Genomic DNA, 18,008 nt, shown 5'->3' on the forward strand with positions numbered 1-18,008 from the left:
AGTTCTCTAGCTTCTCTAGCTCTCCCCCAACCTTAGGTTCTTTCTGGAGGTGGGGGTGGACTGAACTGGAGGATGAGTGAGCACTGTGCAGGGAAGGCTGTCTGTGGATGGTTTTAATTTCGCCCACTACCATCTCTGTACAGCTGCACACTGCTCCAGAGACATTCCACATTATGCCCACTTTCCTTTCTTCTGTGGACAGAGACACTGTTCCTACCTGTACCCATTTCAGAGATACACAGGGGCAACTATCCTCCCAAATCCATTAAAAATAAAGCAAGCTCTTACCTAAAGTAATCAAGCATCACCTCAAGGTGCAAAGACAAATCTCTAGATAACAAGTGTCTGTCCCTTATCTCCACTGCCACCCCAGTGCAAGCTCCTCTTCTCTCCGCTTAGATTTAGGGAGGCTGCTGAGCGCATGCAGGTGGGATGGAGCTAGAGAAGAGAGGGGTATGAATTATTTATGAATTCAGCCCCCTTAAGAGATTTCCAGTGAAAGTCAGTCTTAGAAGTTACCCACATGTGTGAGTGTGTATGTGTGTGTGTGCACAAGGACATCTAATCCATGCCACATTTATCTGTCAGGGAGAGGCAGTGGGTAATCCCAATGTCTTAGACGTTTTAAGAAGAGTACATGACCAGATTTTATCACAGACGCCAAATCAGACACATTTCTTCTATGTGCTTTTGGTACCTTTGTGGTGACTGGGGAGCTTAGCTCAGCTTCTGAAAAAAGCTACCTGCTTTGAGCCCGTTGGGCAGGGGCAATTTTCCTGCCTGACACTGTGGGTGCTTTTGTTTTGCTTGTTTATTTATTTTTACCCCACAATAACATACCCTTTTCTCACCGGACCTCCTGCTACCTGGGCTGGACCTGTCTGCGCTCTGCCTGCCAGCCTGCCTCCCGGCTCCTTCCCGGGCTCTGACCACCTGGGGAGCCTGTGTCCGTGTTTGGAATCCCTGGATTGCTCCAGTAGTGAAACGAAGAGAGATTAGGAGCTGACGCACATTTGACAGAAAGGCAGTGCTTTGCTTTCTTCTTATGCTGCTTCCCCTTCCTCTTTTCCCAAATAGAGATGTAAACACGTGTATTTTCCTGTTTTAAATTTAGCGAATTGGTCCTCTGCCTGTGCCTTGATTTAGCTACTGGGCTGAGCCTTGCAGCTCCCTTCCCTGCTCGGATAGGAGCCACTGGGATCTGGAGCTCCAACTTCCAAATTGAAGCTGGCCTCAGGCCAGGTGACCTTCTCTTTGTAAGTTTCTTTCCTCAGCAGAGTGGGGGTGGGGTCGTGGGGAGCTGGGATCTGTTTGGTGCTGTTGGGGGGTGGGGGGTGGTGAGGAAAGGAGGGGGGTGGAAGAGAGTAAAGGGCTGTTGTTAAACAGTTTCTTACCGTAAGAGGGAGTTCAGACCTAGATCTTTCCAGTTAATCACACAACAAACTTAGCTCATCGCAATAAAAAGCAGCTCAGAGCCGACGGGCTCTTCTAGGCACTGAGTCGGAACAGGATTCTTTCACGCAGGCATCGCCAGTGGGATCCGCCAGCACATCCAGCAGCACCATGTGGGTGACCAAACTTCTGCCAGTCTTACTGCTGCAGCACGTCCTCCTCCACCTCCTGTTTCCCATTGCCATCCCCTATGCAGGTTAGTTTTCTCTTTTCTTCCTTCTTCTTCTTCTTTAACTCTCTCTTGCTAACATTTCCTTTTCCTAATGCTCTCTCTTTACCCGATTCCCAGCATCCTTCCTTAACTCTGTATGTGGTATGGGTTTTTAAAATCTCTCATTCAGCTTTCTTTTGACATTCTCTTTCTGTTTGAAAAGCATTTAAAAAGATACTTAGCATCCCCTCTGTTGTTTCCGTCCCCCTCCCCGTTGATCCAGCCCCCTCTCACTTAGCCTGATAGTCAGGGATGGTGGGATGGGAGCGAGATGCTAACACTGGCTGAACTTTGCTGGTTTGGATAAATTTAAAGCTGAAGAGAGGAGGGGAAAGTGATGGTCAGTACAGCAGGGACATGTTTTTTTTTTTTTCCCAGAGGAGAATTTTCCATGACAATCCACTACCCCACATCACTCAGTCAACATTCAGGGCCAAATTATGACTTAATAATTTTCATTTGGAGAAGGCAGATTAAAGTCTGAGTATATGCATGTTATAAAAATGAAAGAGAAACCTCTCTCCTAAGGTCTCATTCTTTCTGGGTATGGATGCCTGCCCTTTTTAAACTGCAGGGCCAAGGAGGCAAAAATTGTGTGACTCTGATTATAGCTGTAGAAATGCTCCTTTCAGTCTCCCATTTTCTCCCCAGAATTTACAGGTTGGGAAGGAGTTGCTTGGGAGTTCATATTGCCTGGAAGTTTAGAGGTTTCATTTGCTGCTTTGGGAAGTTTTCTGTTGTTATCAGGGCAAGAGGAAACATCTGTATTTGGTTGTGTTATCATTGTCGTGGCTGGGATGCCAACGGGAGAAGGTAGTGAGCATCATAGGTGGGCACAGGGGAATAAAAGAATGGAATAAATGCCCAGACAGTAGACATAGTTTTTTAAAATAAGACAGAGAACTGAGATATATCTCAGTTATATCTTTTGAGATAAGTTAAATATGACATTTATCAGACCTCCAATCTAGTTTCCAATGTAATACAAAGGTTGAAAACACCAAGAATTTGCAAAATGACGAGGAAAATCAGTCCCACCTGGCTTTCTTCGATTTTGTGATGTGTCCCTTTTGGAAAACAACGCTGTGTGGGAAGTGTCAGTTCGAGAACATTTATGTTAGATTTCTGAAGAGGTGAAAAAAAAAAAAGTTCAATCTAGCAGGTTATCACCTTTGAGATGGGTCATGTTAAAATTGATTCTTATATGACATTGCTGGTTTGTGGGATTTTGAGTATAAATTGAAATGACAGCTAATATTTTGAGGAGTTTCATTTTCAAAGATCAAAATGTTGATGTGCTGAAGTAGAATATGGTTACCTGGAATCATCTGTGCTTATGCATGGGGAACACAGTGTGGAAAACCCAAACAGTAGATCAACCATAGACAATGTCTATTTGTTTTTGGCATGCATTGCGAAGTTTTGGCAGGAGATAAACATCTGTAATTATATTTCATTTTGGCTAATGTTGAAATGACTGCGTTTCCTGAGGATAGGGGGAATGCAGCCCAAGAGTATGCTGCAGGCAAGGAGAGGCCAGTTGGGAATTACAAGTAATAGAATAATTCCTAAAGTGGATAATGCTAAAATTGTTAACAAAAAAGGGTCTGCCTTTGTCTGGGTGGCAACTTTATTTTGATAGTTTTTTTAAAAAATTACATTCCTCAAAGTGGAAAACATGGATAGTCCTCTTAGAACATATAAAGAAAGTCTGTTCTTTTTTATATCATCTAACATTGAACATTTAGAATTTTGTTGTTACTTGCTTCGGTTATACTTTTTGATTTAGCTTATGAGTCTGCTTTTTTACCTATTGTGAAACAAGACAATATTTGAAAAGAAGTGGATACTATAATGAGGTGACAACCAGTTATGAGCAGAATATATTATGGAGATATTTTTAGAAAAGTTTCAAAAAACTTAAAGAAATGTTCAATATAATAGACCCAAGCCATCTTTATAGGAATTGGTTTACATAGGATTATCCTCTATTCACTCGCAACTACACTGGATACAAATATCCAGTCCGCTCTAACAACAACAACAAAACATTAAATGAGCACCTACTATCAAGGAGCCTGTGAGAGATGTACAGATGAACAAGTGAGAAAGAAACCTACATTTGTTTTTTTTGTTTTGTTTTGTTTCTTTTACTGACTCTGCACCCCAATACCTTCATTTTTCTTTTAACATTTTATTGGCGCATAATTGCTTTACAATGGTGTGTTAGTTTCTGCTTTATAACAAAGTGAATCAGCTATACATATACATATATCTCCATATCTCCTCCCTCTTGCATCTCCCTCCTACCCTCCCTATCCCACCCTTCTAGGTGGACACAAAGCACGGAGCTAATCTCCCTGGGCTACGCGGCTGCTTCCCACTAGCTATCTATTTTACATTTGGTAGTGTATATATGTCCATGCCACTCTCTCACTTTATCCCAGCTTACCCTTCCCCCTCCCTGTGTCCTCAAGTCCATTCTCTACGTCTGCGTCTTTATTCCTGTCCTGCCCCTAGGTTCTTCAGGACCATTTTTTTTTTTTCTAGATTCCATATATATGTGTTAGCATACGGTATTTGTTTTTCTCTTTCTGACTTACTTCATTCTGTACGGCACACTCTAGGTCCATCTACCTCACTACAAATAACTCAATTTCATTTCTTTTTATGGCTGAGTAATATTCCATTGTATATATGTGCCACATCTTCTTTATCCATTCATCTGTCAATGGACACTTAGCTTGCTTCCATGTCCTGGCTATGGTAAATAGTGCTGCAATGAACATTTTGGTACATGACTCTTTTTGAATTATGGTCTTCTCAGGGTATATGCCCAGTAGTGGGATTTCTGGGTCATATGATAGCTCTATTTTTAGTTTTTTGAGGAACCTGCATACTGTTCTCCATAGTAGCTGTATCAATTTACATTCCCACCAACAGTGCAAAAGGGTTCCCTGTTCACCACACCCTCTCCAGCATTTATTGTTTGTAGATTTTTTGATGATGAAACCTACATTTGTTGAGCGACTGTTATGGACCAAGTTCTAAAACAAAGCTTATTTAATTCTAATAAGATTGGCATTATTGGATTGACTCATCTTACATGAGGAAACTGAAGTTAAAGATCTTAATTTTTTTCTTATTATCTTACATATTGGATAGAGCTGAGATTCCTACGCAAATCTATGTGAATGAAATATGCAATGTGCATTTTTCCCTTTTATTTATATTGAATACAGCAGCGGTGAAATCAACTGAAACTCGCTCTAAAAAATCCATTTTGCTAAGTAATATAAGAACAATTCTGTGTTAGAAGTATTATTATGTTACGGTTGAGAGTTCATTTCTAGTTCAGAATATCAAACCAGGTTTAGGGGGTATGCAATACTCAAGTAGAGTGTGAAAATACAGGTAGTAGTACGGTCATTACTTAAGTCAGGGGAACACAAAGTGGCTGAAGGTACTGAAGTGAGAAAGTACAAGGACAGGCAATCATGTAGGGCTGGTGTACCGAGTACCTGAGGAGGAGTATGGCCTGGGTTCGGAAAAGTAAGAGAGACTAGCACGTATGCTTGAATATCATGCTAAATTACACTATTTTAAACATTATGGGTCACAGCTGGAAGGTTCTGAGTTGACAAGATACCTGACTGAAGTGTGGTTGTTTTAGTTGGTGTGTGGAGGAGAGCTGCAGGCAGAAACAGACAGTGAAGGAAGAGACCAGGAGGAGGATGAATGAGGAAGTGGCATGGAAGTAGAAGGAGGGAAATATCTAGGGAGGTCCCTATTCTCACACTGAACATCATTTCATTTGTAAATCTTTTTGGAAGAGATACTTATGCTGCTTCTCAAATACCAACATTTGATTTAAATCTGACTTGATCCCTTCCTGACATCTTTATTTATGATATTGTTCCCTTCTCTAAAGAAGGGATGAAAATTGTCCACTTGTGAAACCCAAGTCCTAGATAATAGAAATGAAGATTTGGACTTGTATTTATGATTTTTGCCTTTGGGAAGTAAATCTCCAGTCACCACCATTCCCTTCCATTAATTATTTGTGTACTTTCATCTTAACATCTTGCCACTTCAAGCTGTTAATCACTAATCATGTGGGTAGATTTCTCAGAATATGTGGAGCCAGATTCCTGCTTCTTTCCACACCCTGCAAATCCTTTCCTTTGCATGATTTTTCTTTGAAGTCAATGGTTAGTCCATACAGAGAAGAAAATATATGAGGTACTGAGAGAAATAAGTGTGAGGCCCAGGGACCAGAGGGAGAAATGTGTCTTTCTTCAAGCACCTTGATACATTTGACCCTACTTTCTGTTTGTAGCTTTTCACTAAGAGCCTAATGATTTCAGTTTTAAAATAGGGACTTTGGTTTCTTCAGGAAATATAGCTACAGAATGTTTTCCCATACTGAGGGAAGAGGGAAAATGAGTTGCAATTTAAAATATAAGAAAGCATGACAAAGTTGCAGTGATCTCTTACCCTTTGATTTCATTTCAATGTTTTGTTTATAAACTTCAACTAGCAGTCATGCACAAAAAATAGTAGGGAAAAATCTGATCCAAAGATATTTTTGAGTTTCTTCCCAAATTAAGCTTGTTTTTTAACTGTTGTTAAAACAAGCATCAGTTGTTAATACATATGGAAGAGAAAGTTAAAAGTATTTTCAGCAAAGGAATTTTATTTTCAGATGCTGTTTTTTGAATGACTTCTGTTTTGAATTTTTCTTTTATTGAAGAAGGAATTAATTTTATTGATGTGTGGATTACATGACGTACAACTAGCTTGAACTTCGCCTTTTTGAATAATTAGTTACTGACCTAATGATATGACTGAATTATAAGGGAAAGCTTCTAAGTCATGAGAAATAGAGAGTGAGAAGGGAATCTTAGTATCTGGTTCTGATTGCCCCTGATTAGATTTGTAGCCCCAGACAAGCTTTTCTCTCCTATTTATTATCTAGTAAAGGGAAATCATAGATTTATTTGCTTTTCAGGATACTTTTTGATCTTTAGATGAAAGGTAGTGATTGAAAGTTTATCAGCAAGGAAGAGTAGACTATTTTTATGAGGTACAGCCAGGCATTAACACATTTCAATAGGACAGCTGAGGATCTGCAGAATTAAATATAATCAACGATCCCACAGAAACCACTTTTCTCTAGTCATCCTCAGTGCCTTCCTTCATGTTGTATGGTTCTGAGAGAAGAAACCAGAGCATTGACCAGGTATTCTATTTTATTTGGTAACTGGTAAAATACATGTCTGAACTCAATGTTTGTCTTAGACTTTTAAAATTTAGTTTTATGTTCTTCTCTCACACTTAAACATAGGTAATAAATACATAATACATTAGGCCAATTTTAATTCTATACTTTTAGTTAATTGAATTTATTTTATATATATGTGCATATATACACACACATATATATGTATATATATACACACATATATATACATATTATATATATATATATATATATATATATATATATATATACACACCACAATTTTTCCACTTTGGCAGATAGTTTTTTGAATAGATTTTCTGCGTCCATTAACCACTATTTGTTTCTGAGAAGTATTCCAATTTATACAGGAATTCAGATGATTTTTATGCTGTGAAACATTTCACAGCACCTAAGAACAAGTGCACTAATGTCAAAAGAAGTGGAAACTCTTAGTGGAGAAACGTATCTCCCATTAACAGGGTCCTGTGGCAGAAACCAAAATTTGAAAAGACTAATACCACTTCTTCGCTTGGGAGAATAACGGTTTCTTCTCTTATGCCAGAAATTAAAGGATGAAATTTCAAAAACAAAACGAAAACTTTGCATATTCATAACATTTTTAACCCAAATTGATTTTCCAAATGATTGTAGTTTAAATAGCTCCTTTTAGTTCACATATAATATAACTTTCATTTTGTAAATTGAGTAATAGGATATTAGCATTTAAGGTAATTAAACAAAGTCACTTGGCAAGTCAATAAGAATGCCAGAATTATCATCAGTCTGCCAACGTTATGCAAGGCATTTGGTTCACACTCAATAAATAACATGTTGATGGATTATTTGGTTGACTGAATTTCTATGTTAAGATGTCTTTTAAATTATACCTGTTCTACCATAGCCATTCCATCTTATAGGGCAAAGAAAAGTTGAAGAAAAGAAAAGAAAAGAAAATGAAAGCATTATTACAGAAATTAGTACCAGTCTTTTGGGGATTGTGTTCTGGAGTTTTATAGAGAACCAAAATTTAGAGGAATTCATGTTTTCTCTTATTTACTGTGGACTTCAGGTTAGGATAGATATTAATGGGTAGCATCTCCATGTTTAATAAAACAACTGAAGCCAGTGGTTGCTGGCAGACTTAAGAGTATGATGGCATTCTTGGTACCTCACTCTGTTAAGCCATATTTCCAAATTTTCTACAGAAAAATTTTCACCCTCTTTTCTTGGCACATTTCACCATGTTTAAAGACAAGAAGTGATTTCCTGTTCTGCCATCCAAGTTACTTCTCTACTGATAGCTTTAAGCAAATCTTCAGAAACTGTTTACAAGCCGTTATTTCCACATGCTTTCTTAGCAAGTCTTAGAGAGAGATGGCATCATACGTGTTTAAGAGTGGGGGCTCTGAAGCCAGGCAGCTGGATTTTCAATCAGATCTTCTAAGTCATCAACTTTCCCGTGTCTTGGTTTCGTATCTTAAAAATGTACGTATTATTACTGCCTTTGTTATAAGGGTGTTCAAATGAATTGACAGGCAGGGGAGGGGCACAATTATATCCATCCTTGTTCTACAACAGCTGCAGTCTCTTAGACAATTTGATCCTCATTGTGAAGAGATGATTATCATTACAAACCAGGTAACTTTGGGCAAATTAAGAATGAAGAAGCAAGTTCTTCATATTCTAAAGTTATCCATAAGATTAAGTCTCTTGGGATGTTTTAGCTTTGCTCTTCAGCTTTTTAATAGGAGGCTTCACGCTATCTAGGGGCCTGGTACAATACTTTGATGAAGAAAAATGATATTGCTACATTAAAGGATGAAGTTTTACATACATTTGATTTACAACATTTGGCTTGATTTCAAAACAAACACTTCAGTGATACTGAGAAATAGTGCCCAAAAGCACAGAAAACACTTATGTAGGAAATGAAAGGGCTAGAATATGAATAGTATGAAATACTTTAAAGACCAAGTCAGAAGAATTTACCCAGTGCACCATTTTTAGTGAGAAGTTTCTCACCTGTCATTGACTTGGCTCATCTAATTAGTACTATAATTTACATAAGGACCAATTGTAGAAGGAAATGACAGATTTAATTATAGAGCATGATATGATATGTCCTGGCACTTCCTTTCATACTGTTTGGAGAATACCATGTTATTTATTTCTTAAGAGTGAACTCTGTCCTAATTTTTAAAAGCATCCTTCATTTGAAAGAATGTAGATGAATGACTCTGTATGTGAAGTTATTTTTTCTTCACTGATTAACTATTCCTCTCTTGCTCTTAAGTATCTGAGAGTATCATTACCCACATTACTCCACCCCCCAACCCCTGGAGGTCTGGTATGTTGTCAGATAAAATCATTACCTCGTAGATGATTCTTAGGGATATTTTTTTCTATATGAGCCTTAAAAGCTTTTCCCCTATGTTTTAAAAAAATATTATTATTAATAGAAGGACAGAAGAAAAGAAGAAACACACTTCATGAATTCAAAAAGTCAGCAAAGACTACTCTAATTAAAGAAGACCCATTACTGAAGATAAAAACAAAAAAAATGAACACTGCAGACCAATGTGCCAATAGATGTATTAGGAATAAAGGACTTCCATTCACTTGCAAGTAAGTTGCTTCATTTCGTTCTTAGAATAATTTTCCAAATATAGCATGGACTCATTATCATCATCTTTTTTGTATTCAATGCAATGTACTCTTAAAATTGTAAGCTTGATTTTAGTTTTAACTCATTGCAACAGCAGACTTAGCTCTCATTTGATGGAAATATGAGTAAGGGAGAACACATAAACTGAGATCTTTTAGAATCCACAGTGGCTTTAGTTATGGAATTTATATTTTCTCATCTTATGAACAGTTGAACTTTAGGAACTAAAATTCAATTAGATTAACTTTTTATCTCTCTAATATTTCACAATATTCAGAGTAAACTTTTTTTTTTTCTTACAAGAGGAGTGGAGGAATTTTCAGAACAGAAGTTGGCCAACAACCAAAACTTACTGCAACTTGTATCATTGTCTTTAGGGATGTAAATAAAAAACATTGAGATAATTAGTTTAAAAAAACTAGAGGGACTGTTTAAAAGAAGTTAGTGGGTAGTGATGATGAAGTTTTAGGTGAAAAGTGTTGGGGCAATTCAAAGAGGCATGAGGGGACTCAAATGGAGAGTTTTCTTATCTTTTCAAAGTTTCTCTGTGACCTCCCAGGGAAAAATTCCTTACAACTTTGCCAGTATGCCAAAGGATAAAACTTGGAGTTTTGGGCCATGAAGGTGACAGTTTCATCTGAATAGTTTTCCAAATTGCCAGAAGAAAATGCATTTCCTAGTTCTTCATAAATATTCCCTCCCCACACTTACTTTCCACCTTTTTATTCCATATTTCATCCCACTTTAACAGGAGTGCACATGGTATCCTGTCACTTTTGAATTCTACTCTATTACATTTGGGTAGTTAACACATAATGTGAACACAGATTTTAGTAATGTCATGGCAAGAGGTCCTAAATTCGTCTTGCCTTTCTCAGAGAAGTAAGTGTTATGGGCCCGAGGAGAAAGGACATGGTTAGAGGAGCTCTTCAATAGATTTAGCAGGAGGAAAGACTATCTCTTTTCTATTCATTTAGATCTCCTCTGGAAGTATTTTTATAGCCAAACTGCCACTTTCAGGGAGATATTTCCTGGCACTGGGAGTGGGGAATTAACTTTGCAAGTAATTCTTATGATAACTCCTTCTTTCCCTGACTTTCCTAGAAAAGCCTTGAGATTAAAAAAAATAAATTAGAGAAAACTACTCTCAATCAACAACTCAGCTGTGTAGATTTATGGAGATGTTCTTCTGGCAATTGAGGAGGTTGGATTTATTGTATTTTCCCCTTTCAGGGTTAGAAGGGCAGGGCAAAGGGAATGGGAGAACCACATCTCATTGTTGATTTTTAACTTTGAATTTGAAAATACACTCTCCTGGATCCACAAGTAAGGAAAGTATTGCTAAGCCTCGATTTTCACATTAGTCAGCCTTATGCCTAGAAAAAACCCAAAACAAAACAGCTTTCCCTTTGTTTTATTTAGGAGAAACTAAAATGATTTTGCTGCATTGGAGAACATATGCGACCAGATTAATAAAACTTTACGTATCCCATATATACGAGGTTTCATGCTTTTCAACCATATTCTGGTTGAGTTATATTTAGTCTCCAAATTTATGGCCACCTGTGCAGAAAACCACATGTAGTAATACCAATGTACAGCTAAAGTTCTCTGCTCAGACATGGTGTCATCCTTCACACTTGTGTATCCTAAATATATATACATACTTATCTGGAATCACTAAATACATTACTTATTCAGAATTGAATGGACATACTTGTGATATGCTGAAAGTAGGTTCTTAATGAATTAAAGATCTTTTTGAGGACTTGTTACATGAACTAGAATCATTGAAAAACAATGGCGAACACACTAAAATGTTTGGAAAATACCAACAATGCTGTGTGAAAGCATCTGTGATTCAGTGGGCATGAGGTGGAGGTCTCAAATTTTGTTTCCTCTTGAGAAGGTATCAACAATATTGACTTTATAGAGACTGAAGTTGTTTTTTGCTGGATGAGAAAGATGACCAGAATGCCTGATTCTAAGCGTTTCAAAAAATTACTGTACATGAACTGACTCAAGAGATGAAAATTTCTAACCATGACTGAGTAACTGGTACTGGAATTGCCCTTCTGCCATAAACAACTCAAGAAAATAAATTATTGAAAGGAAGATGATAGTTAAAATAAGGCTAAGAGAAAGACTCCTAAAGTCAAACTTCAAAGAAGATATGCAACTCATGGAATTTGTCAGCTTGGATCCAGTCCATATGGAGGTGTAAAATGATACAAGCAAATACAATTTTCTGAGGGTATATGGAATTGTAATGGAATGAGAGAAAAGGGTGAATGAAATCAGCAAACTGGAAAACCTGTCACCCATTTTCCAGATGGAATCACCTTTGTATTCACAGAAGCAAATCTCACATGTTCCTGATGGGGCTTATGAGTCACTTGCAAGGCAATCTCATGTCAAAGCCATATTACTGAAAAAAAAGTAGTAGTTTATATATGTGTGGTACATTTTTATTTTAATGTTAACTAGTAGGCATTTGAGTCTGTAATTTTAAAATTTCTTTTTAGATGTTCGTTTAGTTATCTTCATATGTATTCTTTATGTAATTACCGTGCTTTCAAGGTTATTTAACTCTCCCCCCAACACCCTACAATAGGGATATAGGAAATTTTACATGTATTGCATAAGTTTACTATCTACCAGATCAAAATTCAAATATATTATCAGCCAGTTTTTCTCTTTTCAAGTTATTCTGCCACAGTTGCAAAAACAGACTTTTATGTTTGTTCTTTAATACTATTTCAGCTGTAAAATGTTCTTGTAGGTGGACATTTCAAAATGTCTACGTGTAAATCAAAGCACAAAGTTTATACATATAATTTTTGAAGTTAGTTAGATATAGAATAAAATGCACTATGTAAAAATATAAAATAATAGTTAAAATACTTTAATTTTATAACATCTTTTTAATATTTGTTTTATAAAAGTTATTTCCCCTTATTTAAAATTACTTAAAAGCTGTTACAACGTTAAGAAATAAATGACTAATTTGAACTACATAAAATTATAAGAAAATTATGTGCTTTCAAAAGTATATGATCTGGGGCTTCCCTGGTGGCACAGTGGTTGAGAGTCCGCCTGATGATGCAGAGGACACGGGTTCGTGCCCCGGTCCGGGAGGATGCCACATGCCGCGGAGCGGCTGGGCCCGTGAGCCATGGCCACTGAGCCTGCGCATCCGGAGCCTGTGCTCCACAGTGGGAGAGGCCACAAGAGTGAGAGAGGCCCGTGTACCGCAAAAAAAAAAAAAAAATATATATATATATATACGATCTGGAGGAGGACCTTCAAGATGGCAGAGGAGTAAGATGCGGAGATCACCTTCCTCCCCATAGATAACATCAAAAATACATCTACACGTGGAACAGCTCCTACAGAACACCTACTGAATGCTGGCAGAAGACCTCAGACCTCCCAAAAGGCAGGACACTCCCCACGTACCAAAAGAATAGGGACGGGACCTGCACCTCGGGGAGGGAGCCGTGAAGGAGGAAAGGTTTCCACACACTAGAAGCCCCTTCGCGGGCAGAGACTGTGGGTGATGGAGGGGGAACGCTTCGGAGCCGTGGAGGAGAGCACAGCAACAGGGGTGCGGAGGGCAAAGTGGAGAGATTCCTGCACAGAGGATCAGGGCCGACCGGCACTCACCAGCCCAGAGAGGTTTGTCTACTAACCCGCCAGAATGGGTGGGGGCTGGGAGCTGAGGCTCGGGCTTCGGAGGTCAGATCAAAGGGAGAGGACTGGGGTTGGCTGCGGGAACACAGCCTGAAGGGGGCTAGTGCGCCACAGCTAGACGGGAGGGAGTCCGGGGAAAGGTCTGGACCTGCCGAAGAGGCAAGAGACCATTGTTTCATGGTGTGCAAGGAGAGCGGATTCAGAGCACCGCCTAAATGAGCTCCAGAGACGGGCGCGAGCCGTGGCTATCAGCATGGACACCAGAGATGGGCATGAAACGCTAAGGCTTCTGCTGCCGCCACCAAGAAGCCTGTGTGTGAGCACAGGTCACTATCCACACCTCCCATCCCGGGAACCTGTGCAGCCCGCCACTGCCAGGGGCCTGAGATCCAGGGACAACTCCCCCCAGGAGAACACACAGTGCGCTTCAGGCTGTTGCAACTTCACACTGGCCTCTGCCACCGCAGACTCTCCCCTAATTCCATACCCCTCCATACCCCCCAGCCTGAGTGAGCCAGAGCCCCCTAATCTTAAAGCTGCTCCTTTAAGCCCCTCCTCTCTGGGCGACAAACAGACGCCAGAGGGCATCCTACATGCAGCAGCAGGGCCAAATCCAAAGCTGAACCCCAGGCGCTGTGTGAACAAAGAAGAGAAAGGGAAATTTCTCTGTGCAGCCTCAGGAGCAGAGGATTAAATCTCCACAATCAACCTGATGTACCCTGCATCTGTGGAATACATGAATAGACAACGAATCACCCCAAAACTGAGGCGGTGGACTTTGGGAGCAACTGTAGACTTGGGGTTTGTCTTCTGCATCTAATTTGTTTCTAGTTTTATGTTTATCTTAGTTTAGTATTTAGAGCTTATTATCACTGGTAGATTTGTTTATTGATTTGGTTGCTCTTTTCCTTTATATATATATATATATTTTTTTTTCCCTTTTCCTCTTTTTGTGAGTGTGTATGTGTATGCTTCTTTGTGTGATTTTGTCTGTATAGGTTTGCTTTTACCATTTGTCCTAGGGTTCTGTCTATCCATTTTTTTTAGTATAGTTTTTAGTGCTTGTTATCATTGGTGGATTTGTTTATTGGTTTGGTTGCTCTCTTCTTTTTTTTTTTACTTACTTTTTTATTTTAATAATATTTTTAATTTTTTATTTTAATAACTTCACTTATTTTATTTATTTTCTTTCTTTCTTCTTTTTTTTCTCCCTTTTCTTCTGAGCTGTTTGGCTGACAGGGTCTTGGTGCTCCAGCCGGGTGTCAGGGCTGAGCCTTTGAGGTGGGAGAGCCAAGTTCAGGACATTGGTCCATCAGAGACCTCCAGGCCACTCGTAATATCATTCGGTGAGAGCTCTCCCAGATATCGCTGTCTCAATGTTCAGACCCAGCTCCACTCAACGACCAGCAAGCTACAGTGCTGGACGCCCCATGCCAAACGACTAGCAAGACAGGAACACCACCCCAACCATTATCAGAGAGACTGCCTAAAATCATAGTAAGTCCACAGACACCCCAAAACACACCACCGGATGCAGTCCTGCCCACCAGAAAGACAAGATCCAGCCTCATCCATCAGAACACAGGCACCAGTCCCCTCCACCAGTAAGCCTACACAACCTACTGAACCAACCTTACCCACTGGGGGCAGATACCAAAAACAATTGGAACTACGAACCTGAAGCTGGTGAAAAGGAAACCCCAAACACAGTAAGTTAAGCAAAATGAGAAGACAGAGAAATACACAGCAGATGAAGGAGCAAGGTAAAAACACACCAGACCAAACAAACGAAGAGGAAATAGGCAGTCTACCTGAAAAAGAATTCAGAGTAATGACAGTAAAGATGATCCAAAATCTTGCAAATAGAATTTAGAAGATATAAGAAACATTTAACAAGGACCCAGAAAAACTAAAGAGCAAACAAACAATGATGAACAACACGATAAATGAAATTAAAAATTCTCTAGAAGGAATTAATAGCAGAATAACTGAGGCAGAAGAACAGATAAGTGACCTGAAAGATGAAATAGTGGGAATAACTACCACAGAGCAGAATAAAGAAAGAAGAATAAAAAGAATTGAGGACAGTCGCAGAGACCTCTGGGACAACATTAAATACACCAACATTCGAATTACAGGGGTCCCAGAAAAAGAAGAGAAAAAAGAAAGGGTCTGAGAAAATATTTGAAGAGATTATAGTTGAAAACTTCCCTAATATGGGAAAGGAAATAGTCAATCAAGTCCAGGAAGGGCAGAGACCCATACAGGATAAATCCAAGGAGACACATGCCAAGACACATATTAATCAAACTATCAAAAATTAAATACAAAGAAAAAATATTAAAAGCAGCAAGGGAAAAGCAACAAATAACATACAAGGGCATCCCCATAAGGTTAACAGCTGATCTTTCAGCAGAAACTCTGCAAGCCAGAAGGGAGTGGCAGGACATATTTGAAGTGATGAAAGGGAAAAACCTACAACCAAGATTACTCTACCCAACAAGGACCTCATTCATAGTTGATGGAGAAATTAAAACCTTTAAAGACAAGCAAAAGCTAAGAGAATTCAGCGCCACCAAACCGGCTTTACAACACGTGCTAAAGGAACTTCTCTAGGCAGGAAACACAAGAGAAGGAGAAGACCTACAATAACAAACCCAAAACAATGAAGAAAATCGTAATAGGAACATACATATCGATAATTACCTTAAATATAAATGGATTAAATGCTCCAACCAAAAGACATAGACTGGCCGAATGGATACAAAAACAAGACCTGTATATATGCTGTCTACAAGAGACCCACTTCAGTCCTAGCGACACATACAGACTGAAAGTAAGGGGATGGAAAAAGATATTCCATGCAAATGGAAATCAAAATAAAGCCGGAGTAGCAATTCTCATATCAGACAAAATAGACTTTAAATAAAGACTTTTACAAGAGACAAAGAAGGACACTACATCATGATCAAGGGATCACTCCAAGAGGAAGATATAACAATTGTAAATATTTATGCACCCAACATAGGAGTACCTCAATACATAAAGCAAATACTAACAGCCACAAAAGGGGAAATCGACAGTAACACAATCATAGTAGGGGACTTTAACACCCCACTTTCACCAATGGACAGATCATCCATAATGAAAATAAATAAGGAAACACAAGCTTTAAATGACACATTAAACATGATGAACTTAATTGATATTTATAGGACATTCCATCCAAAACCAACAGAATACACTTTCTTCTCAAGTACTCATGGAACATTCTATGGATAGATAACACCTCAGATCACAAATCAAGCCGTGGTAAATTTAAGAAGATTGAAATTGTATCCAGTATCTTTTCCGACCATACTGCTATGAGACTAGATATCAATTACAGAAAAAAAAAACTGTAAAAAATACAATCACATGGAGGCTAAACAATACACTACTAAATAACCAAGAGATCACAGAAGAAATCAAAGAGGAAATCAAAAAATACCTAGAAACAAATGACAATGAAAACACTATGACCCAAAACCTATGGGATGAAGCAAAAGCAGTTCTAAGAGGGAAGTTTATAGCAATACAATCCTACCTGAGGGAACAAGAAAAATCTCAAATAAACAACCTGCGCTTACACCTAAAGCAATTACAGAAAGAAGAACAAAAACAACCCAAAGTTAGTATAAGCAAATAAATCATAAACATCAGATCAGAAATGAAGGAAAAAGAAATGAAGGAAATGATTGCAAAGATCAATAAAACTAAAAGCTGGTTCTTTAAGAAGATAAACAAAATTGATAAACCATTAGCCAGACTCATCAAGAAAAAAAGGGAAAAGACTCAAACCAATAGAAATGAAAAAGGAGAAGTAACAACTGACACTGCAGAAATACAAGGATCATGAGGGATTACTACAAGCAACTGTATGCCAATACAATGGACAACCTGGAATAAATGGAAAAATTCTTAGAAAATCACAACCCTCCGAGACTGAACCAGGAAGAAATAGAAAATATAAACAGACCAGTCACAAGCATTGAAATTGAAACTGTGATTAAAATCTTCCAGCAAACAATAGCCTAGGACCAGATGGCTTCACAGGCGAATTCTATCAAACATTTAGAGAAGAGCTAACACCTATCCTTCTCAAATGCTTCCAAAATATAGCAGAGGGAGGAACACTCCCAAACTCATTCTATGAGGCCTCCATCACCCTGATACCAAAACCAGACAAAGATGTCACAAAAAAAGAAAACTACAGGCCAGTAACACAGATGAACATAGATGCAAAAATCCTCAACAAAATACTAGCAAACAGAATCCAACAGCACAATAAAAGTATCCTACACCATGTTCAAATGGGGTTTATCCCAGGAATGCAAGGATTCTTCAATATACACAAATCAATCAATGTGATACACCATATTAACAAACTGAAGGAGAAAAACCATATGATCGTCTCAATAGATGCAGAGAAAGCTTTTGACAAAATTCAACACCCATTTATGATAAAAACCCTCCAGAAAGTAGGCATAGAGGGAACTTAGCTCAACATAATAAAGGCCATATATGACAAACCCACAGCCAGCATTGTTCTCAATGGTGAAAAACTGAAACCACTTCCACTAAGATCAGGAAAAAGACAAGGTTGCCCAATCTCACCACTCTTATTCAGCATAGTTTTGGAAGTTTTAGCCACAGCAATCAGAGAAGAAAAGGAAATAAAAGGAATCCAAATCAGAAAGAAG

At 38.5% G+C, this 18,008-nt stretch overlaps 1 protein-coding gene across 2 annotated transcripts in view; it reads left to right on the top strand.

Moving 5' to 3' along the window:
• The first annotated feature begins 1,123 nt into the window (after window positions 1-1,123).
• HGF (hepatocyte growth factor) overlaps window positions 1,124-18,008 on the top strand; it is an 83,254-nt gene continuing 66,369 nt past the window's right edge. The window contains exons 1-3 of one of the 2 annotated variants that reach the window (XM_022554351.2): window positions 1,124-1,256; window positions 1,525-1,648; window positions 9,368-9,533. In XM_022554351.2, coding sequence (XP_022410059.1) covers window positions 1,564-1,648; window positions 9,368-9,533 — 251 coding nt within the window. In that variant the 5' untranslated portion in view covers window positions 1,124-1,256; window positions 1,525-1,563. The remainder of the gene's footprint in view (window positions 1,257-1,524; window positions 1,649-9,367; window positions 9,534-18,008) is intronic. The other variant, XM_022554352.2, reaches the window with a different exon arrangement.

The sequence above is a fragment of the Delphinapterus leucas genome, chromosome 9 (genome assembly GCF_059928025.1).
Source record: "Delphinapterus leucas isolate spDelLeu-1000000601 "Yukka" chromosome 9, BTC_Dleu_Yukka2, whole genome shotgun sequence".
NCBI lineage: Eukaryota > Metazoa > Chordata > Mammalia > Artiodactyla > Monodontidae > Delphinapterus > Delphinapterus leucas.